The following is a 22,580-nucleotide window of genomic DNA, read 5'->3' as shown; positions in this document are numbered from 1 at the left end:
GGTACATCCCATTGATAAGGCCAAGTATCAGCCAAGCAGAAGATACTGTGAAACTGAACCGTTTTCTAGTGGTTTTAGCTGAAAGCCTTAACATAGGAGGAGTGGTGTATGGATACTAGCAGGCATCTGGGCTTCACGTCAGTATGGCTGGAGTGCATATGTCTCCCTGTGGATTAGGAAGTCTGTACATACTCCACAGTACACACATAACTTCTGAGGTTTCAGGAAGAAAGAACACAACCAGTGAAGCATTTATTATCTTGAAGATATCAGCAAATAGTCACATGAGCACGTCTTGCTGAATCTGCATGCTTGCACTGTAGAGTGCTTGGAATAAGCTTCCCAGAGTGGTTTTTACTGTAGTTGCTTATGGCAGTTAATATCCCTAAAGCACTTGGTAACAGCTCTTAAGATGGCTTTGTTCTGTACTTCTGTAGCAGTATTCAAGATACATTGCTCGCAATTACTCCCTTCTCATTTCAATTTTCTATGCCATCTTGAAAGTCTCAAGTGATTCAAAGAGGGTTGCATCTCTAGTACCATTGCTTAACTGACGCGTGTTCCAAGAGCAACCTGTGTTGTGTCAGAAGGTACTGTACGTAGAACCTGTGATTTCTGGTTCTAACTCCTTTCTGTAGTCAGGTGTGTTAATGTGTACGTGTCAGTCTTTGCTCACACTACTGCGTGAAGCTGGCTTTACCTGTAAATTACATTTAGCTTCTTAAGAGTTTTGAACAGAAGACTGATTATGCTGTTGTTCTTTTTTCCATTTGTTGTAGGGCTGGAAAGAGTAACAATGCTGTACCTAGGGCTGCATAATGTTCGCCAGACCTCCATGTTCCCACGGGATCCCAAACGACTGACACCCTAACGTGATCTGTTCATGAAAGTTTGAGGTGATTTGCCCTGCAAGTATGATATGATTGTGAGCATATCTGTTGCTAGTGATGAGCGTGTACTGATCTAAGCATTGTAATATGCAATAAAAGAAGATCATCTAATTTACTAAAGTGCCACAAACATTTTTTTTATCCTTTAGGTATTTATTTAAAAGCTAGTATTTTAACAGATCAAGACTCTTTGTACTGGCAGCTGCACATTTTTAAGAAAAACATGATACTTCGAATTAGTATTCTAATGTCATTAAATTGTATCATGTTTCTAAACGTTTAAATTGTGCAATAAATATTGTGCACTTTTAACTTATGTCAGCAAGATCGAATATTCTGGAGTACAGAATTGGCTCAAAGCTGAAATAACGGGATGCTCGCAATTCAAAAAAGCAGGAGGAAACCAACCCAGTTGTTAATGTACATGAGTGAAATTGTAGAGAAGCAGGTGAGAAGTAGAATATTCTTAACAAAAAGACATAACAGATTCCAATAAAATTCTGTAAGTAAACTAGATACAGTAGCTGTCTCTCTGATTGTTGCTTTGTATCCTCACAAGGTAATCATGGAATTATGCATTTAAAAACAAAATCTGATGGAATAACTGCCTAAAGTTTAAATTTCTTTCTGTCCTCACTTTTTTTCAAATAGAAAGTTGCCTAGAAGCCATAGGGCCTGTTCTTTATTTCATGTTGCTATTTTGGAATGGACAGGAGGTTACGTACGTTCATGGGATGCATGAGGGATATATAATGTTCTCAGCAAATAAATAGATGGTGAGTTTGAGAGCACATCACGTGTTTGTATTCCTGACGCCACTTCTGTGATAACTAACTAAGCATATCAGTGAGGATTTCATGTATCTATTCCAAATGGAAGAAAAGTAAGTAATGCAAGCTTTGAGTTTTCTTCATTTATAGATGCTGTGAACTGCCTGAGTCTTGTACACTTAAAAAATTTGGGTGTTTAAGTCAGAAAGAGTACTTCTGAAATTCTTTCTAGACATCCTTTTTCTTAAATGAATCAGCTGCTTGAACCTCCTCATTTTGCAGTGGTACACAAGCCTACTTCTCTTTTTCTTGCCAACCCAACGAGTATGTCCTGCATTTTGTGGGGAAACCTGTCTTTTATAAACTTCCTTTTATATGCTACATCTGATGGTTGTTTTTCAGGTTTAAAACAGTAAGTGCTGATGCCAGAGGAAAGAAGATTCTATTCCATATTTAGGCCCTGCAATAGAGTTGGTCTAATTTTCATGCATACTTCCTGACTTAATTTTTGTTAAACATTTTACATACTAAAAGCTTTCAGTAGGAGGTATAGTTTAGACAGTCTGTTTCTGTTGCTACCTTGATTTTTAAATGTCAGAGAAGTCACATGCTGGCTATGCTGCAAAACGGTCAGTCAGGGTGGCTGTGCTTAAGTTGTGTAGAATCTCACAAAAGGGCAAATCATCTTTTGCAGCTGCCATTGAACAAGACTTAATTTTCTTGTTTTGTGACAAGTTCTCCCTTATGAAACGATAATTTTAGGAATGCTAAAGGTCAGTTTGATGGAGTGCTGGAAATTTAAAAGTTAAACTTTGTTTAGAAGTCACACAATACAAAGAATAACATACTTTGCAGCTTTGTTTACGAGTCTTTAGTAATTAATTTAAATTCAGAATATTTCCCATATTATTTACTTGTATTTAAAATGTTACCCTGTACTCAGTTATATTTCAGAAAGCTCAGTGGCTACGTATAGCATACCACCACAGACTTATTACTGATGAATCCAAGTTTCAAAACAGTTTTTTATTCAGCTAAGCTGACTGGCATGAATTTTATTTAATTTCTTTTGTTCTTACGGAGCTGGTAATGTACCCCACATCAGAAGAGCTTCCTCTTAATAATACGCAAAACCAGTGGCTTACATTTCATGCCAACAGAAAAGTAGAGTTCTGAGAATGTATGTTCATTACTGTAGATGTGGCAGCAGATTTTGCACGTACAATCCTGTAACAACTGTGCTTATCCCAATTCTGTTAAGAGTTACTCAAGCTCATATTTTAGTTTGATTTATTCTCAGTAGTTGCAAAAGAAGTACAATTCAGCTGGGGCCCCTATTCCTCCTTATCCCTTTGTACACCTTATCCTTTCATGCAGTTTCTCTTAGCTAACTGAAAATAATTACGATCATAAATCAAAATGCAGAATGCATTTGTCCTGACTGTCATCTGAACAGGATACTTGAGTGTATGCTGCACATTGCTAGAACTTGATTAAAACTCAGCAAATAGTAATTCAGAAGTTTATCTTGTTTTGATAGTTAGCAGTTCTGGTTTCACAGTTTAGGAAAACCTGTATAGTCCTCGATTTCCACCACCTACTGCAGGAAGTTTAGCATTCTAGCTGGAGTCCAAACTGCTGCTGCTTTTTCATCAGTTGAAATTACTATTTTTTCATTCATGATATACAGGTAATGGTAATTATTCTTGTGCATTTTTAAATATTAAGCTAACTAAAAAACTATTAGTAAGGAATAGCCAGGGAGTCATCTGTTAACAACTAACACTGCAAAGCCTCAGTTTATTTCTGCAGTTTAACTGAAATACTTTCTTGTGAAAACCCATCTGTGTTCAGTGAGCTGTCTGAATCTGCCCAGCAGGAAAGAAGACTCTGGCCAGTTTTCTGGAAGCAAAGCGCAGGACTGATGCCCAGTGGCTGAGCACTGCTGTTGTGGGCTCACCCCAGGGGGCAGCTAAGCATCATGTCCCCAGTGGGATGGGGCTGAGGAAAGGAGTAAAGCAAAAAAACTTTGTGTGGTAGAATTGTTCAGTAAGTGAAGAAGTAAAAGAAGAGAGAACAAGCGATGGATGCAAAGGTAATCGCTCACCATCTTCCAGAGGTAGATCAATACCCAGCCAGTTCCCAAGCAAAATATGGCATATCCCCAAACCCCTTCCTCTCCCTTTTTATTGCCGAGTGTGGTGTCGTATGGTTGGTCTAGGTCAGCTGCTTGTTTGTGTCCGCTCCTCATGTCTTGCTCAGCCTCCAGTGTTGTTTGGTCACAAATGTATAAAACATAGCGCCATGCCAACTGCTTTGAAGAAAATTAATTGCATCCCATTCCATCCAGTATGATCTCCACACATTATTCCATGTCGTATCCGTCGTGCTCAGGTCTCCTGCTCTCCAATACATCCAGCATTAACCACTGCCTCACTTCCTGCCCTTAGATATATACGCAGATACCATTCCCTTAGTCTTTGGGTACTTAAATCTTCAGTCAAAATCATGCATGTTTTCACTACAAATAAAACTTTGTAGTTGCTTTCAAGTTGTTTGGGAAAAAAGAAGAACTGATACTCTAGCAGACATCTGAAGATTGAAAGGGTATGTTCTCTGATTTGGATTCATGTAATAAGTGCTTAAATTTAGTCAGCTGTTCCTTTACATAGAAAGCAAAATGCTTCATTCACACACAGATTGTATCAGTAACTTCATCTCATCTCTGCTCCCCAAGGCTTTCCTGATAACAAAAGGAAGATAGAATGAAACTGATAGGCTTTCCCCACAGGATCTTTCCCAGGGGAGACACTGAGCCCTTTGTGTTTCAGTTTCCAGATAAAACCTGGGGAGTCCTTCAGACTCCCGCTTCAGTCAGTGGGTGGTTTCCCCCACCCCATTACCGTGCTGGCTTTCCAAAAAGGAAGAACTAGAAGAGAGCAGATGGGCTGGGAGCTCACCAGCTGGCTTCAGTCAACTGCTGCCCTGTTACTGCTGGTGCCAGGACACAGAGCTTCTCACTGCAGTTCTTAAACTGAGGCAGGGGTTGATATCCTGCTGCCCACCACCACACCTGAATGGTGAGCTTAACTTCATGGCGTGCTTTCAGAAGCAGTAGGGATGTTCATGGAGAAGTACTTTTTAATTATGTTAATTACTCTTTTGACAGCACCGCCCATGCTGAGTGCCACCTGATGATGAACGAGCACATTGTACCTGTAGAAACAACCCAAGTTTCTCTCCTGGATTATAAAAGGCCAGTTCAGGTTTATCTGTATTTCAGTCTAAGCATTAGTGAGAGCACGGTGCGAAGACACTCAGCTTCAAATATTCACTGCAAATCTTTAAAAAGAAAATGTTAAAATGAATTGCTTTTACCATTTTACAATTAAGACAAGACTGCACGCTACCCAGTAAGAGCACCATAACATACAGTAACACTTGCAGGAAGCTTGTGCTGCTAGATTTTTAATTTTTAGAGGCTTTAAAGTGTTTCCGAATTGAAAAAACAAAAAACAAAAACACAGCCCTTAGCTGCCTTAATTACAGGAGCATTTCCCGCTCAGGCAGAGATTAATGTCTTTGCAGGTGGCAGCACGATTCCGAGCAGTTCTTCACAGCCATTAGAGCTGTTCCTGGCAGCATGGCTTGCCAGCAGCTGTCACTGCACCGGTGCCGTCGCTTTGCAAATGCCGCCTCACGCCAGCCCGCAGGCGAGCGCAGCGCTGCCAACACGCAGCCAAGTGCCCAAACTTCGGCCGGCTTCCACCTGCTCTGAATTAACACCCGGGGCTGTTCCCTGAGCACACGTGGCGTGCGTGTTCCTTCTGTGGGCGGTGGAGCAGGCACGTCCCATCCGAGCACAGCTGGGGCGAAGGGCACTCCTCCCGGGCCTTGAGCAGCCCCGCTGCCCAGCGTGACAGCAGGACCATGAATACGCGGATTGTGAACGCGTGGACAATGGCAATCAGAGCACAGCAGCCGTTTCCTGCCGGAGCTCGGGGCCCCGCCGGCCCCACACGCTCCGGGCTGCCTTAACGCGCGGTTCCGGGGCGCGTTCTGTTCCCTCAGCCTCGGGGCGCCCACAACTTTACAGACAGAACGGGCCGACCAGCCCTGAGGTCAAGGCGCCAGGCGCATGCGCATACGACACGGCGCAGCAGCTCCTCGCCGCGCGCCGCCCTTGGCACAAACCCCGCCCTCGGCTCTGAGGCGCCGCTCGCTTTTGGCGCGAAAACTCCCGAGAGGGAAGAGGAAAAGCGGGGCGGGAGGGCGGGGCTCTGCGGGACGGCGGCCTCCCATTGGTCGGCGCGGCTGCGGCGCGAAGGGTGGTGGGCGGGGCGTAGGCCGGGGCCGAGGCGGCTGCGGGAGCGATGGATCTGGCGGTGGCGGTCGGCGGTGCGGGTGCGGCACAGCAGCACCAGCAGCTGCGCGATGAGGTGGCCGAGAAGTGCCAGAAGCTGTTCCAGGACTTCCTCGAGGAGTGAGTGCGGCCGGGCTGTGGGGAGGGTCCGTCCTGTCAGGGTCTTGCGGCCCTGCCCCCCGTTCCCGTCAGAAAAGCTCGGGCCCACCTCTGAGGTGCTTTGTGCCCGGCTTCCCGCCCGCGGAAGGAAGGAAGCGTGGTTCTGTTGTGGTAACTTTACGGGGCCCCTCCGGGCCTTGTTATCGAAGCGTGGAGGCCGGTTCTCGAGGGGTCATTCAGAGGAGCCTTCGCGTGATGCTGAGGGAGCAGAACCCGCCTGGCCGGTGCAGGGTCCTTGTTGGACGATAAATAAAGTCCGCGTGGCAAAGCAGCTGTGCGGAACGCAGGCCCGGCCTATATGTGCCGGCGTGTTCATAGGGGGCAGAGGGAAAGCCGTAGTTTACTTTGAAAAAGGCCCCGGAGATCAAGTCCAACCATTAACCTATCACTGCCAAGTCTACCACTAAACCATGGCCTTAAGTACCGTATCTGTGTGGTTCTTAAATACCTCCAGGGATGGTGACTCAACCACTATCTGGGCAGTCTGTTTCAATGCTTCACAGCCCTTGCAGTGAAATAAATTTTTGATAATCCAACCTAAACCTCCCCTGCTGCAGTGTGAGGCTGTTTCCTCTTGTCTTGTGGTTTGTTGCTTGGGAGAAATTGTTGCTGGGAAAGATGTTTGTAAGGGAATGGGGGATGCCACTGTTTTCTTGCACATGCGATCCTTTCCTTCTCCCTTGAATTCAGAAGTGTTTGGTTGCTATCTGACGTATAACTGTCACTCGTTTCGCTGGCTCACTTTCAGATTCCAGAACAGCGATGGGGAGGTCAAATACCTGCGTGATGCTGAAGAGCTGATCCGACCGGAGCGGAACACACTGATCGTGAGCTTTGTGGATTTGGAGCAGTTCAATCAGCAGCTCTCTACCACTGTTCAGGAGGAGTTTTACAGGTAAAGTGGACGGATTGTCTGAGAGCTGGCCAGTGCAGCAGTCTCAGGCCCATAAGGTCTTACCTGAAGTTCATCTTCTTTCTGTATCCTGAAAAGCCTCACATTTAGGAAATTATTTTTACAGGGTCAAAAATTATTTCTTAACAAATTTATAGTTAATAATTCTGCCTTTCTGAAAATGACAAGTGAATCAGGCAGTTGCATTTACTCTGATGGACAAGTAGATGGTCAGAATGAGAATGCAGGATAAGCTGTAGAACTTACTGTTCTGAAAATATTTTATCGAATCAGTGTCTTGTTTTGAGGCTCTCCTTTTTAATATAAGGAGAAAAGTGCCATAAAATGAGATTTCAAGAATCTTTTCTCATACAGCTTAAAAATGTCATTATCACACAGTAATCTCATTTTTAGCATATTTAGACGAACTTTTGAGTTTTTCATAATATGGTCATAAAAGCCAGAACCTGGAAATATACGATACAAGCCTGTGATGTAGTCTGAACTCAAAAAGACATTTTGATAGCTTCTACAGAAACTGAACTTGTTTTCTGTATTTCAGGGTTTATCCTTATCTTTGCCGAGCAGTAAGGACTTTTGCTAGAGACCATGGAAATGTTCCTGCAAACAAGGACTTCTATGTTGCATTTCAGGATCTGCCTACCAGACACAAGTAAGAGGATTATTAATCCTGGAAACACATATATTCTCACTACTGGAAAAAGATGTCAAAGGATATTTTAAATGTTCTGATTATACAGCATAAAATGTAAAATGTATAGTTTACCAGTACAATTATGAAGAAGTTGCATGATTTTATGAAACAGTTTTTCATTTGAATCATACAACGCTGGACTGGAAGAGAGGGCAGACACTGACAAACGAATGTAACTTTTGTATTTTAAAAGCTGATATAGATAATGTGTTGCTTTTGAAGTGCCAATGAAGTAATTTTTGCTTTAACGCTAATCAAAAGTATGTGTAAAATGACAGAATGGGAATATATTTTTCTTAACATTGTTTCTTTTGCCTGTTACAATTGTTCTCTAGTTACAGATTGAAAACCTTGCTACTACTTGAGTAGTACTCCGGGCCTAAAATGTCAGCTGGCCTAGGAATTTAACCTGGAATTAATTTCTGTTCTGTGCAGGATTCGAGAACTGACATCTGCCAAAATTGGCTCGCTGATGCGTATCAGTGGACAGGTAGTACGTACCCACCCAGTTCATCCAGAGCTTGTAAGTGGAACCTTCCTATGCCTAGACTGCCAGACAGTGATTAAGGATGTGGAACAGCAATTTAAGTATACACAGCCAAACATCTGCAGAAACCCAGTCTGTGCCAACAGAAGGAGATTCCTGCTGGACACAAACAAATCAAGATTTGTTGACTTCCAAAAGGTACGGTGGTGAAGCTGAGTGGAGGGGTGACAAATGGTGATGTGATGTTCCTGTGGTGGTTGAAAGGTGTTGCTGCTGCTGCACATTAAAGACTATTGATTTTGGTTCTGTCAGCATCAAGAAGAGACCTCGAGAAAAGGCACTGGAGTTTCTGCAAATAGTTTCTTTCTTTCTATGAAGATTTGTGATTAAGCATGGGAAATTATGAATAGAATCTAAGCAGTTTTATTGCATGATATTTGTTATGTAAGCAAGCCACTGAAAGCCTTTGTCTGTCTCCTGTCACAGATACATCATGCATAATTATTTCTTACAAGTATGAAAGGAGGTGTCTTTTTGTATCTGCAGTGTTTTACTCTTCCACATGGGTTTACTCTGCCAGATCCTCAGCATGTCACATCCCATGATAATGTCAGTCACACTAAGTGGAATCTAAGTTACCTGAGTGCTTTTCCTTGGCCTCAGATTTGGCACTGTGGCTCCTGTGTATTTTCTTAAGGTTCCCCAAGACTCCTAATTGATCGGGCAATCAGATTGTTCCAAGCAAATCCCACCTTCTGTATTTGTTAGCAGCTTAGCTTTAAAAGCAGTTCCAAATTTGGTGATGTCTGAGTGCTTAATGTTCTGTACCTCCTCAGGTTCGCATTCAAGAGACACAGGCCGAGCTGCCCCGAGGCAGCATTCCTCGAAGTGTGGAAGTGATCTTGCGTGCAGAAGCAGTGGAATCTGCTCAGGCAGGTGACAAATGTGATTTCACAGGATCGCTGATTGTTGTGCCTGATGTGGCTCAGCTGTCAACACCAGGTTTGTTGTGACTGCTCATCACCTCGATGCCATGCAGCTTGTTCTGGTTGCTGCTGTTCTGACTCTTATTCTCATGGCAGGGGTGCGTGCAGAAACTGGCTCACGGGTTAGTGGGACGGAGGGCTACGAAACCGAAGGAATCCGGGGACTTCGTGCCCTTGGAGTCAGAGAGCTGTCCTACAAACTGGTCTTTCTAGCATGTTATGTTGCACCGACAAATCCACGGGTGAGTCTGGAAAGAAAATAGATATAAAATTATTGAAGATCTCTGCTCTGTATTCTTCAAATTAGAGGGCGAGGACGTATACAACTTTAAATATGTATGTGTACCAAACTCATGTGCATTACACAGTTTTCTGAATGTAGAAATTTCTTGCCTCATTCCAGAGTAATTAAAGATCTTTTAAGTTCTGGTTAATGAAGGACACATAAAAAGGCGATTTTTAGCCAGAGGAAGCTGTACTGTTTTGTTTTGTTTTGTTTTTGCTCTATTTTTACTGTCTGAACTAGCATCTCTTGTCTTTTATCTCATGGACTGAACTTAGACTCCATTTGTCTCCATGGAGTTGTCTGTATTGTTTCTGTTCTTGGTTTTTTAAAAGTATAAGGTGATGAGCTTCCTTAGGCTAAGATTAGTCTTTATAAATGCATTCTTCTACCCAGCGTAGAGGGCAAGTTTGTGTAAGCTCTTGTGTGCAGCACTCAGCATTCAGTAATGATCATGTTTCTCATTGTTTTCTTTTTATTCTCTTGAATTTCCCTCATTTAGTTCGGTGGAAAAGAGCTTCGAGATGAAGAACAGACTGCAGAAAGCATTAAAAACCAAATGACAGTGAAAGAGTGGGAAAAGGTGTTTGAAATGAGCCAAGATAAAAATCTCTATCATAATCTGTGTACCAGCCTCTTCCCCACTATCCATGGTAAGACTCCAGTTGTAGCTTCAGAGATTTCAGTTATGAAATACTAGTTCTTTTTGATATCTGTGTAGTTCCATTTTGGGAATTCCTGAAAGTTCAATACCGCCTATTTCAAACACTCCCCTCCAGAACTGGTTATGCTAGAAAACAGAGAACCAAATTCCTGCAGACTTATATGAAATCATTAAGGCCTGCATGAGTACTCAGAATGATTGGTTTTGCTATTGGTTCATCTACTACAAAACCTTACATTTTACTTTATATTTATGTTCTTCAAAAGATGGAAGAGCTCCTAATTTGTATACTGATGAAAATGGATGTGTGTGCATATATGCTTGCCATTGCTTCTGGCTCAGGACTTATTTGAGGACTCATGTCTGAAAAGTTTGATCAGTTGAGTTTTGTCCATGTTCTGAGCTGTGGTAGCATAAGGAATTCAGCTGCCTTCTGAGCTCTTCTTCCCTGAAACTGTATCAAGCTCATAAATGCAGTTTTAGTGGAAGTTTAGGAAAAAGGTAAACTCTGAGTGGATGTGCCCAAGTGTTTTCAAGTTTCCTTATAATAGGAAAAATGTGGAGTTGCGAGTGGATTTTTAGTTGAGTGCTTTTTCTGGGGCAGGTAATGATGAAGTGAAACGTGGGGTCCTGCTGATGCTTTTTGGAGGAGTTCCTAAGACCACTTCAGAAGGCACTTCACTGCGTGGGGACATCAATGTTTGCGTTGTTGGTGATCCGAGTACAGCCAAGAGTCAATTTCTGAAGTAAGAATCTCTCTAAAACTCAATATTTAACTATTGTCCAGTGTGACCAGGGCTGTAAATGTGTGCTGTGCCTTTTCTACGTTAACGAGGGGAAAGGGAAGTAAAATAGTTGGGAAAATTTTCCAGGAATTGTTTGGACAGTTATTTTGAATAGAGCTGAAGCAAACTCAGCAGGTCCCTATGGTAATTACAAGTAATTGAATTGAGAGTTTGTTTCTGTTGTTGCTTAAGTAATTATGAAAGTACGGTTTGTTATGTCTTTGAAAGTCACTGAATACTAAAAAACACATAATTGCACATCTTAAAATACTGGATGACATAGTGATTTTTTTTCCTCACTTGTTTTAGCTTAGTCTAAATTGGTGAGTCCCAACATTTTGTTCAACTAGTCAGCTATTAAATCTGAACAATAATTATGAAGTAATCATGTCTGTAATGCTACATCTTATACTATAATCTTTATTTTTTTAACTTGAAATCCTATTTAGTATGGCTTTATTTTATTACGATGCTCATTTACCACTGCATCATTCTCCATGAGGCTGAGGTCCCTGCAGCGTACACTGCATCTCAAAAATCTGGAGACACCAAAAGCTGCTTTAAGCTGCTTTAAGCTGCCTGTGGTCAGCCTGGCTGCTTCCTGCTGTGCAGTCTTGTGCTCTTCCGTTGTGCTGACATTTACCTGACCTGTGAGGAGCTGTGTTGGCTTGTGAAGTCAGCAGAAAACTTGTGGGAGGAGGTCTGGATTGGTTTTTCTGCTGGTGTAACGAGACTGTATTTAGATAAGGATTAGTTCCCAAGGTTTGCTCAATTAGTGTTATATGTAGGAGGACCTACCTTAATGCCAGTTGCTTCCTGAAGGAAGGAATGAGTCCTGGCCCTAGAGGTTGATAGTAATGATTCCTGAAAGTTACCTTGTTTCTGCAGGTTTTGGTCTATCTGTCTTAAGTCTGCGCAACAAAATTCCTCACTGCCCTATTTCTCCATAGGCATGTGGATGAATTCAGTCCTCGCGCTGTATACACCAGCGGGAAAGCCTCCAGTGCTGCTGGTCTGACAGCAGCTGTTGTAAAAGATGAAGAGTCTCATGAATTTGTCATTGAAGCTGGAGCACTGATGTTGGCAGATAATGTGAGTCCCGGAGCTAGAGAGGTTTCTGCATCCTTGGAATTTGTTGTAATGAATGACAAAAGGCCCCAAACTCTCTTAAAGATTCTTTTGCTCCAAATGTTTTTGAAATGAGCCACTTATTTTTTTATTCTTTGCTTTAGGGCGTATGTTGCATTGATGAATTTGACAAAATGGACATGCGGGATCAAGTAGCCATTCATGAAGCAATGGAGCAGCAGACTATATCCATTACTAAAGCTGGAGTAAAGGTACTTCGTGCTATTCCTTTGGCAGCACAGTCTACAAGATTGCCCAAGTGTGTGTGTGGTACACACTGATCTGGCGTTGTCTGTCAGACTTTCATGGCAGCTCTGCAGCTGCCTCACTGTGGCAGGGAGAGGTCACTTACCTGCAAAGTTTTTGGGCCTTGTGCTCATAAGAATCAGAAATTTTACTGAAAGGAGAAAAGAGACAGTAGTGAGTAGGAAAGAGATAATGGGAACTAGTATGGGAAAATCATAACCCTTGAAGTAACCCTAAAATGGTACAGGTTTGTTTGCAGCATTATTTATAGATATGCACTATTTGAAAGCAGGGTGATTTGAACAGCAGTTTTAAGGGCTTATAATTTCAGTACTGATGGAAGGTGTGTGATAATGTTAAAATACTGCTTCATTAAACTCTGTAACAGGGCAGGATGATAAGATATTGGAGCTGGTTAGAAGAGTTTGGGCTCTTCTGAAGAACCTTTGTTGTAATGTGCTAATTACAATTCTCTCTAGAAGATTTTACGCTGATCTCTTCAGATTACAGTGAGTTGGTTTAGCAAGTGGTCACAGATTCATGTCTTTTTTTTCTTTTCTTTGTCAGGCTACCCTGAATGCCAGGACCTCCATTTTGGCTGCGGCAAACCCAGTTGGCGGGCGCTATGACAGATCGAAGTCATTGAAACAGAATATAAACCTGTCAGCTCCCATCATGTCTCGGTTTGATCTCTTCTTCATCCTCGTGGATGAATGTAATGAGGTAACTTTGAGCAACTGTAGAATAATTAATATCAGAAGAGACCTTTGGAGGCCTCTAGTCTAATCTCTTGCTCAGAGCAGATCATTAAAGAGCAGGTGGTCAAGACCTTGACCTGGTGAATTTTGAGCGTTCTGTAACCTCTCTAAGATACTATGGCAGTGTTTGACAACTCCAGTGTGGGGTGGTGGTTGTTGTTTTTAAAGTATAAGGTATATCTAATCATTATTTCAGTTTGTATCAGTTGCTTCTTTTCTTGACACTGTACTTCCAAAAATGATCTACTTCCATCACATCTCTGAACAGACAGCTCCTTGTACATAACGTGCTCCTGACCTCTGCTCATCTCTATGGCCCCCTGCAGTTTTAGGCGAAGCTGATCTCATGAGAGCCTCTTGCTTCTGCTTTTCTTCTTTGCAGAGTTAAAAGCTGGCAATACAAATTTGAACATACTCTGCTGAATACAAGGATACTGCTTTCTCATCTTGTGGTGATTTTGACCTGCAAACTTTACATTAGTCATTTTTACAAACTGCTAGTCACTAAGGTTAAGATGGCTACCACCCGTCTGCGTGGCATTTGCTTTGGGAACACAAATGATACAGAGATTAATGTTGGTTCAGTACTATTCTTTCCACTGTTTTGCTCAGTGCAATGATGTAATTAAGAAGGGACTATTGAAATAGATAGAGTAGGATATAAAGAAAGCAAGCAGTTCCCACGCTGTTGGAGTGCTGCTTTCTGCCTGTTCTATGGCTAACTTGTAACCCAGGAGAATTCCAAGAGGTTGTAAATCCTAAAACTGCCTTTCATCCATTCTCTGCTGTTTCCTTGTATTATAAATCTCCAGGGCATTCTCCTGGGTCTTCTGGCAGAGTGTCTTTCTTCTGGAAGGACTGGCTCAGCCATGAGGAGTGTGAGGGAAGGGGATGGGAGGAAGAATATAGCTATTGTTTTGATATTGGCTGCTGCTGTGAAAGAGATCTAACAGAGCACTAATACCCCAGGTTACAGATTATGCCATTGCCAGACGCATAGTGGATCTGCATGCCAGAGTAGAAGAATCTGTTGATCGTGTCTATTCATTAGATGATATCAGAAGGTACCTGCTGTTCGCAAGACAGTTTAAACCAAAGGTAATTTCACTTTCTTGTATGAATTATTCAGTATGAGAAAACCTTAAGGACTAGTCATTCTGCAGCTTGCTTTTTTCAGGCAAACACAAAGACACTTAGTGTAGCCATCTCTCAAGAAAGGAACAACAAACTTAGTTGACTAGAAACATAGAATATTTTGGAGCCGTGCACTTTTTTTTTTTTTTTGGAACTCCAAACCCCAGATAGTTCAGATGAGACTGCTATAGTCAGTATATTTAATCTCATACCACGATGACATGGGCTATTAAACACAGCTGTCACAGAGATATTTGTATTTTATTGATTTCTTGCTTCATCAAGCAGTCTGTTTGTCTTTATTTTAAAAGCGTATTGTTCCTTGCTATTTCTTTTCTCTCACTGTGGTAAAATGCAGAGCAAGGGAAACCGCTCAAAGTATAGATTTTTATGCTCTATCCGGAAAGCATTTTTGTTGGGCCATGATTTAATTTTTTTTAGGAGTTCTTCTAGTGTAGTTCCTATCAAACGGGGTGAGAGGATACCCTGCCTTCACAGAGTTTTGCAAACTCCATTTCATTTCCATGTGGTGGGTAGTTAGTTTGTTTTCTAGATGAATCTGTATATGTGCAGATAGCGTCATGTTAAGAAGCACGTACACAAAGCTGTAGTCAGTGTTAGTACTTTGTATACTCGTGTGTGTTTGCATGCAGAATGAAAGGTAAACATACAGGACAGTCTGGTGGAAACAGGCATGAATTGTGCCTAGAAGCAAGTCACTGGAACAGAAAAAAAGAATTGATTAAAAATCTGCTGTGAAATAATTAATGAGTCAAAGTACCTATATTATAAGTGTTAGTGTAATCATTATTGCAATAGAATTCTAATGTGATTGTCATTCTATGTGTGTGTGATATGTGTGACAGAATAGAATACGTCAGAGAAAAGCTGTAGCTAGTACAGAAAAGTGTAAGAACTAATTTAAGAAGCATAAACTTTAATGCTTTTAACACAAACTGTCTTACCATCTTATCGTCTCACAAAGATATCTAAAGAGTCTGAGGACTTTATAGTGGAGCAGTATAAACGACTTCGGCAGCGGGATGGCTCTGGAGTGACAAAGTCATCGTGGAGAATCACAGTGCGGCAGCTGGAAAGCATGATTCGCTTGTCTGAAGCCATGGCCCGTATGCACTGCTGTGATGAGGTATCGGGTTTTTGATGAAAGCTTATATAAATGTTGTGGGAGTTCTGGCTTTTTGACCAAGGTATTTTATGTATTTGAATTCTGTGAGTGAAGAGGAGAGCTGGGATCACGTTTTCACTTGTGACGTGGTCATACTCAGTCTGAATTTGTATTCCAGAAACTCTGCTTTCTAAAAACAATAATGCAACAGCAAAAAAAACACCCAAAACACAACAAGAAACCACCTGAGATCAGCTGGTCTGAGTTGAGAACATGCACATTTTTGCATGATGGTTGTATTAGCACTCTCAGCCTTTTACCTCTCGAATCATTCCACAGAGGAGGAACAATCACTAATTAATACCAGCCAGGACTGCTGGTGGTGTCTTTTCTAATCTTGCACAGTTTATAATTTCTTACAGCTTGCTCTGATCTGCAGTCTAAAGTGCCAGGGTTGTTTAAGGTGTTTAAACCTCCATAAGAGTATGCAGAGGGATCCAGTCAGGCATGTATTTGTGATGTGAGCTCCTCCTCTGTCAGCCAGTGTTGAAATGTATGTTGTGTTATGGCCATTAACTGTAGTATGACTAATATCCATTTAGTCTCCACTTTAAACTTCAGCAGGTTTTTTGAGAGGTTGATTGGGGTCACGTGGCACCTGTGATAGAAACCTACTCACTAGCTGTGGAAGAAGATCACTCATTGGGTTCTTTTTAATTGAATTCGACTTAGAAAGAAACAGACTGTTTATAGTATGGTTCAACTAAAAAAGATTTCTCCAGTTTTGCTTTTCAATTCCATAAGAAAATCTCATTAATTATAACTTCTTTTCATAGTCTTTGTGTTTAGACCCATATATTTCATGTTTCATGCTCTGTTGGTCTTTCTTTGAAATGAACTAAAATTTGTTGTCTCCACGTGATAGCTAAAGCCTGAAAAGTTCCATCAGGCTGCTTATTCCCTCCATAACTTCATGTGAATGCAGAGTACTTGTACCGGGATGTAATTTAACTTGTGGGGTCTTTATTGCTTGTGATTAATTAGGTGAGATGAGTAGAAAGACTCTCACAATCAGGGTGAAATTCTGGAGCTACTGGGGAAACAAACCTTCAGTAGAGGAAGAGCCATCATGCCTATTTAACGTGTATTTTTTTAAATCTTCCCCAGGTTCATCCAAAACATGTGAAGGAAGCTTTCAGGCTTTTAAATAAATCCATCATTAGAGTTGAGACACCTGACATCAACTTAGACCAAGAAGATGAGCAGGAAATGGAGTATCAAGAAGACCAAGATGGAGTCAATGGTAAAATATTTGTAGAGACCTTTTCAAAGGGGAAACGTACCTCCAATTTTTACAGCTTACCTTGTTTGTGTATATGCTTTTCTTCAGTCTCCCACCTATTTTTCTTCTCACCAGGTCTAGGAATCTTAGCTCTCTTTAGCCTCCTTGTGGGCTCCACTTGCCTAATTGGTCCGTGCAACACTTCCTAGTGGCTCAGATGATTAGACAGTTAAAAGGTGTTAGAGTTAAACTTGGTCATGTGTCCAAACAGGTGAAGCAGAAGCTCCAGCTGGGGTCAATGGCCTTGTGAATGGGATCGGCAGCCATTCTGAGGACATGAGCAAGGATGCTGCACCCAAAGCTTCTCTTAGGCTGGGCTTCTCTGAGTACCGACGAATTTCTAATCTTCTTGTGCTGCACCTCAGAAAAGCAGAGGAGGGTAAGAATTTGTTTAAAAAGCTGGCAGACTGAGTAGTATCACCATGTGTGAATTGGCTCGCCACTGAAACAAATGCACCTGGCATTTACAAGGGAAGGATGAATTCTTAATCTTTGTGTGATGCTGATCTTCTTTTGTCCTTACTCGGAGGAAGGTGCTACAAGTCTGATGTGTTTGCTAGGCTGCTCATGTAATTTGTGAACCACATGCATGTATAGAACGGAAAGATTAAATTCTCCATCTAACTATCTCCAATTAAACCATGGTACAGCATTTTTCTGTACAAAACATGCTCTAAGAAAGGCAAGGGAGCCTGACAGGCTATTGCATGTTTATCACTTCAGCATTACAACTGTTAACACAGAAATCCTTTTCTTTTATGATTTGAGAGATATCTTACTATTGTTATGTTTATTCTAACTATGTGGAATGGTACTGTAATTAGGTTTTTTTTAATATGATTTCTATTTTATTTTCAGAAGAGGATGACGCATCTTTAAAGAAAAGTGAACTTATTAATTGGTATCTGAAGGAAATTGAATCTGAAATTGAATCTGAAGAAGAACTAATAAACAAAAAGAAGATCATCGAGAAAGTCATTCACCGACTTACACATTATGTGCGTATAAAGATGTGTGCATAGTGAAAAAAGGTTTTAAGATACATTGCAGTGATTCATTTTTAATAGCATTTCCTAATATGAGAAATGTGTTTTGTGCTTTCATGTCATTGACTGATGCAGTATAAATGCCTTTCTTGTTTAATATTTCTTAAAAATAACTATAGAGAAAACAATTAGAGGTGTGTATTAATAAGACTTTCAAGTGCTACTACTTTATTTTCTGCTATTTATTTGTAGATGTATAAGTGCTGTTTTTCTGTATTTCTTCAGTTTTGGTTACGTTAGCATGCAGAAATACAAACAGAACATCTTAGTTGTTGTGTCTTACATAACACAGAGCTGTGAAGTAGAAATGTCTGCTTCCCAGGATCAAAATGTGTATTTGCAATGAAGCTACTCATTTAATATTTTGGGATTTTTTTAAAGAAAAAAACACTTCCCATTTTTAAAAGTATGAAAACACTAGACTGAAGCCTTCCCAGAAACCATGCTATGTATATGTAATTGCTGGAATTAGAAACTTATTAAAGAGTGAATTCACAGGTAAAAGAGTTAAATAATTCATCAGTAAGAGGTGCTACCAGTAGAAAAAGGAGGTGTCTTTTTAAAAAGGACAAACAATCCTTTCTGTTCTTGTTGGAATACAATTTTTTCTCTCTTGCAGGACCACATTCTGATCGAACTGTCCCAGTCAGGCCTGAGGGGTTCCAAAGAAGAGGAGACTTTTGATGAAGACCCATACCTGGTTGTCAACCCCAACTATATGCTGGAGGACTAAGGGTTGAGAGCTGGACTGTAGAACTGCCTAGGGACGTGTTGGAAAATGCATTCTTTCTGCATTCTTGCAATGGTTGCTGTATAGCTCACAAATTTGTATCAGTGCTTTACTTTGGAATGCACCAGTATGCTACTGGTGATGTATGGTTGATCATACACAGTGAGGACACCTGGAAAGTTTTTAAAGAAATGACGTCTGTTAGTTTAATTATTACTTCTGCGTTTCACCATCATCACCCAGATGCAGAGGAGACTCATTCAGTAACTCTTTTCAGTGTCAAGCTAAGTAGGCACTTCTGTTTTAAATGAGAGGAATCTTCTTCTTCTATTCGTTGTTGTTTTATTGTATTTGGTAGACTTTTTATGCTATGGGCTTTTATTGCTTTTCTTACTAAATAAAAGACCATTAAATGTTTGGGGGTGGATTTGTTGTTACTAGTATGTGGGGTTGTTATTTTCTGTGTCTGTGCTTTGATACTGAAAAATGAGTGATTTAAACACTTCGTATCTTAACAAAGATTAAATTTCTTGGATGATAGGTGATATTTCAGGAAGTATTGAAATGCCAGTAACAGATGATGGAAAAACTCTGATTACTTCTCTTTCTTTTTAGATGTAATAAAGCTGTCTATGCTCCTGTTGCATATTGAGAACAGAAAATTCAAAATAGTTGAGCAACTATTCAAAATAGTTGAGCAAGGCTTTTAGATCAGGATGGCAAAACCCTCCCAACTTGAGGAATGTCTTGACTCGTAAGTGACTTGAACAGTGCCATAATTTGTGAGGGATTTTTAAGAGTGCGCTGGTAAATTTGTTTATAGGTAATTGTATAAGAAAATCTTACTTAAATTTCTATTGATCTCAGTTATGGGATGTACAGTATGGGGTTATTACATTATTTTAGAAGACAAATGTTCAAGTATTTTTAATTCTTATCAACCTGATACCAGCACCTATGAAAGATTTGTTAAAGCTCAAAGAAGACCATGATATTGTAAGTATAGACAGTGTGGACGAACTGTTTCTAAGTCAGATCCAGAAATGGAGCTTGTTTTTAAACAGCTATCATTTTCTTGTTAGTCTCTCCTAGCTTTGGGATAGATGGGGAATTAGCTCAGAACTTAACTGCCATTGCTGGACTTCTCCTTAGTACACAGAGTGCATCTGCAGAACCACATCCTACCCAGAGAAGCTCTGGGACCTGCTGTGTCTGAAGCCCTTGATGACCTGTGTCAGCAAGGTCTTGTGGTTTCCCAGCTGCCCCAGTACTCTACACATTACAAGACTTCCCTGCCATGAGCATGCAGTCTTCCCTAGGGGGATGTCAGGATGGCACAGGGAGAGATTTTTCTATATGACCTTTCCATTTATAGTTTGTCATGAGATTAAACTGTAATTTAAGCGTGGAAAAATGTGTATTTATGTTTGTTTAGAAAGATAAAAATGTCTAGAAAATCTGAATTTCCAGTTTATCTTAAGTTTTTGCACACTTGAATAAGGAGTTTTGTATTTCATTTGGAAATTAACTTTTCAAACTAGAGCATAAATACACTGGCCAAATTTTATCAGTATTTATATATTTTAATAAGGCCTCTTTTCCTTCTTGGATCCCTTTAGCATGTTAAAAGCTACGGTCAACATTTGGGTTTGTTGGAGTGTTATTGTAGTGCCAAGGCTCACCCCTTTGGTCCCAGGAATTTGTTAGCAGTTTAATGTTATGGCAAATGAGAACAGAATTTGAGTTTATAGAAAAGATTCTAAGTTGATTTTGTGACCTTTGTCTCAACTATGATTCAACTCTTGGTGGATAAGGAAATAACAAACTTCGATGTGAATGCTAACAAGTTTTGGGAACAACGCTGTCTATCCAAGGGAACAGAATACTTCTCATAATGCACTGTAGGAGTAAATCCTTTTTCAAATGTGTAACTTTCTTAATGTACCGTCTGGGATTAATGCCTTAGTCTCTTTTTCCAGAACATCATCCTGCATTTTGCTGACAATGGGAATTATTTTCCTCCTCTCCATGACATGTCCAGTTAATAGCCTTTCACATGTGACTGCAGAATTTCTTCATCAGGAATTCTTCGAGCTGTGCTGAAGGTGATACTCACATACAGTTTTTGGAATTCCTCTTGTTAGTTTGTATTTGATTAGTAAATTATTTTTATACACAGTTCTAAGTAATTTTTATTGTAATTTCAATTCAATCCAACTGAATTGAATGCTTGCTTGCTTCAACATATTAATCTTCCAAACCTGAACTAATTTTAATTAGTGATTAAATTGTCCTTGGTTTACAGCCGTTAAGTGAATTGTGTAGGTGCTGTATTATTGTCTGATAGAACAATACTTGGAAGTTAGTTATTGTACTTTTTTTTTTTTTCTGCTGCCAGCTCTCTTAGACTCAGTTTCTCCTGAACTTTAAAAAGCCCAGAAACTGAAAAGAGAGAACTAGGAATGATACATGAAGCAAAGCAGGGAATCAAGGAACTGGGTAAGCTGTTTGTGGCAACTGAGGCTCAACAGAGACTTTTGGAAACTCCCTGTCATACCAGTGCCAATTCTGAGAAAGATTCACTTTGGGTGTATTTCTGGTACAGATCAAAGGTGAAGATTTAGGAGTTGCTTTGTACTTCATTTTCATGAAGGTCTAGTATTTTGACATGGTAATTTAGCTGCTAATTGTGAAAAAGGGGGAAAAAAGCAACAGTTTCCAAATGAGAATCGTAGAAAAGTCTAGGTTAGAAAGGATCACTGCACATCTTCTTGTCCAACCTCTTGTTGACAGCAGAGCCATAGATTAGACTGTCTGGTACCAAACTGAGTCTTGAATGTTCCCAGCATGGGAGATACTATCACTTTTCAGGGTAACCTGTTCCTCTCATTCCAATACCCTGTCTCATAAACATTTCTAATTCCTGAAGCACTAGACTTTACTACTTAAAGGTTTTCTTTTAAAACAAAACAACAACAACAAAACAATAAATCAATGAAACAAAACCCTCCAGGTTTTAGACACAGTGATTTTGTTGCAAACATCTGCAGCTTTAACTGTGGAGCTGTGACCAATGCCTTTAATACAAGTACAATCGTGTTAAAAAAACAAAAATATAATCTAAATAATCAGGTGATCCTATTGTGCCTAATATGAATAGCATGAAACAAATCCAAGAGAATATTAAAACTGTCCTTTAGATTTCTAGGTATAAGTCTAGATTCTTTACTAATTTGATAGAGTCGTAGGTTCTTCTGTAGGGCAATGCAGAACACCTAACATGGATTCCTACTTCCCTTCGTTGTCTGCAGAGGTAAATCATTGCAGTCCAAATGTGCCTTACTCTGACTGAGCATACCTTTAAACATGGCTGTTATATTTATGGAATCAGTAGATTCATAAATATTGTAAACTATGCTGTCACTGGGTACTATTTGCAGTAATATTTCTCTGCTACTTTTTTTCCTATAAATTGCATCTTGGCAAAAGCTGCATTTTATTAAAAAGAAAAAAAAAAAACCTGCCCACCTGCAGCAACAATTTTCTATATTGTTAATAACTTACTTTGAAAATAAGGACAGGGAGATATTTGTTCTTCGTTGTATGTTCTCTCTTTCCTCCCCTCCCTTTTAGTGAGGAGGAAGTCTTTTTTTCTACTTCCTCTTGCCCTAGAATTCTGATGCATCACGTAGAGGAGGGATCTCTTTCTGGAGTTAACACTGCTGTACTGAAAAACTAACAGCAGGTGGTGCTATATATAAAGTTCCTATTCGATCTTGTTAAATCCATTGCGGATGGGAGGGAAAGAATACTTACGTGCTCAAAACAGCAAGCACAATGTTTCAGCAAGTTTTTTAAGGCTCCCTAAAAATATAAAATAGTCACCTGAGCATCAAACAGGGTCCAAGTACACAAACTGTAGGCTTTGAATAAGCAGGAGGTTGTCTGCTGTGTAGAGTACTTTTGAGTAAAAGCAAAAGTTTAGAGACCGTTTCTACTATAATATAAATAACAATGAAAATATTTCTTGACAGAGCAATAAATTGCCCAGATAATTAGACAAAAACTAGCTTTTA

The 22,580-nt window shown here is 40.4% G+C and overlaps 2 protein-coding genes and 1 long non-coding RNA gene across 4 annotated transcripts in view; 2 read left to right on the top strand and 1 right to left on the bottom strand.

Moving 5' to 3' along the window:
* The window catches only part of DARS (aspartyl-tRNA synthetase), a 37,106-nt gene extending 35,430 nt beyond the window's left edge, over window positions 1–1,676 (top strand). Inside the window, exon 16 of the mRNA XM_021398600.1 lies at window positions 780–1,676. Coding sequence (XP_021254275.1) covers window positions 780–871 — 92 coding nt within the window. The 3' untranslated portion in view covers window positions 872–1,676. The remainder of the gene's footprint in view (window positions 1–779) is intronic.
* MCM6 (minichromosome maintenance complex component 6) lies at window positions 5,972–18,653 on the top strand. The gene is made up of 17 exons (XM_021398598.1): window positions 5,972–6,143; window positions 6,931–7,077; window positions 7,637–7,747; window positions 8,225–8,474; window positions 9,113–9,278; window positions 9,359–9,504; window positions 10,048–10,198; window positions 10,814–10,955; window positions 11,945–12,086; window positions 12,227–12,334; window positions 12,936–13,091; window positions 14,096–14,224; window positions 15,246–15,407; window positions 16,554–16,689; window positions 16,940–17,107; window positions 17,587–17,726; window positions 18,394–18,653. The coding sequence occupies exons 1-17, from the start codon at window positions 6,034–6,036 to the stop codon at window positions 18,505–18,507; spliced, it is 2,478 nt and encodes an 825-aa protein (XP_021254273.1). The 5' UTR covers window positions 5,972–6,033; the 3' UTR covers window positions 18,508–18,653.
* LOC110399608 lies at window positions 9,374–22,158 on the bottom strand. Of its 2 annotated transcripts, none has more exons than XR_002439311.1 (3): window positions 22,069–22,158; window positions 16,750–17,082; window positions 9,374–9,510 (listed from the first exon to the last, which is right to left on the bottom strand). It is a non-coding gene; the product is annotated as an uncharacterized LOC110399608 (long non-coding RNA). The 2 variants fall into 2 exon arrangements; XR_002439310.1 differs by having other exon boundaries at window positions 16,750–17,088; window positions 22,069–22,155.

This window comes from Numida meleagris, chromosome 5 (assembly GCF_002078875.1).
Source record: "Numida meleagris isolate 19003 breed g44 Domestic line chromosome 5, NumMel1.0, whole genome shotgun sequence".
Taxonomy (NCBI): Eukaryota; Metazoa; Chordata; class Aves; order Galliformes; family Numididae; genus Numida; species Numida meleagris.
The sequence above is the reverse complement of the archived record's forward strand: the minus strand, read 5'-3'. Positions and strand labels throughout refer to the sequence as shown.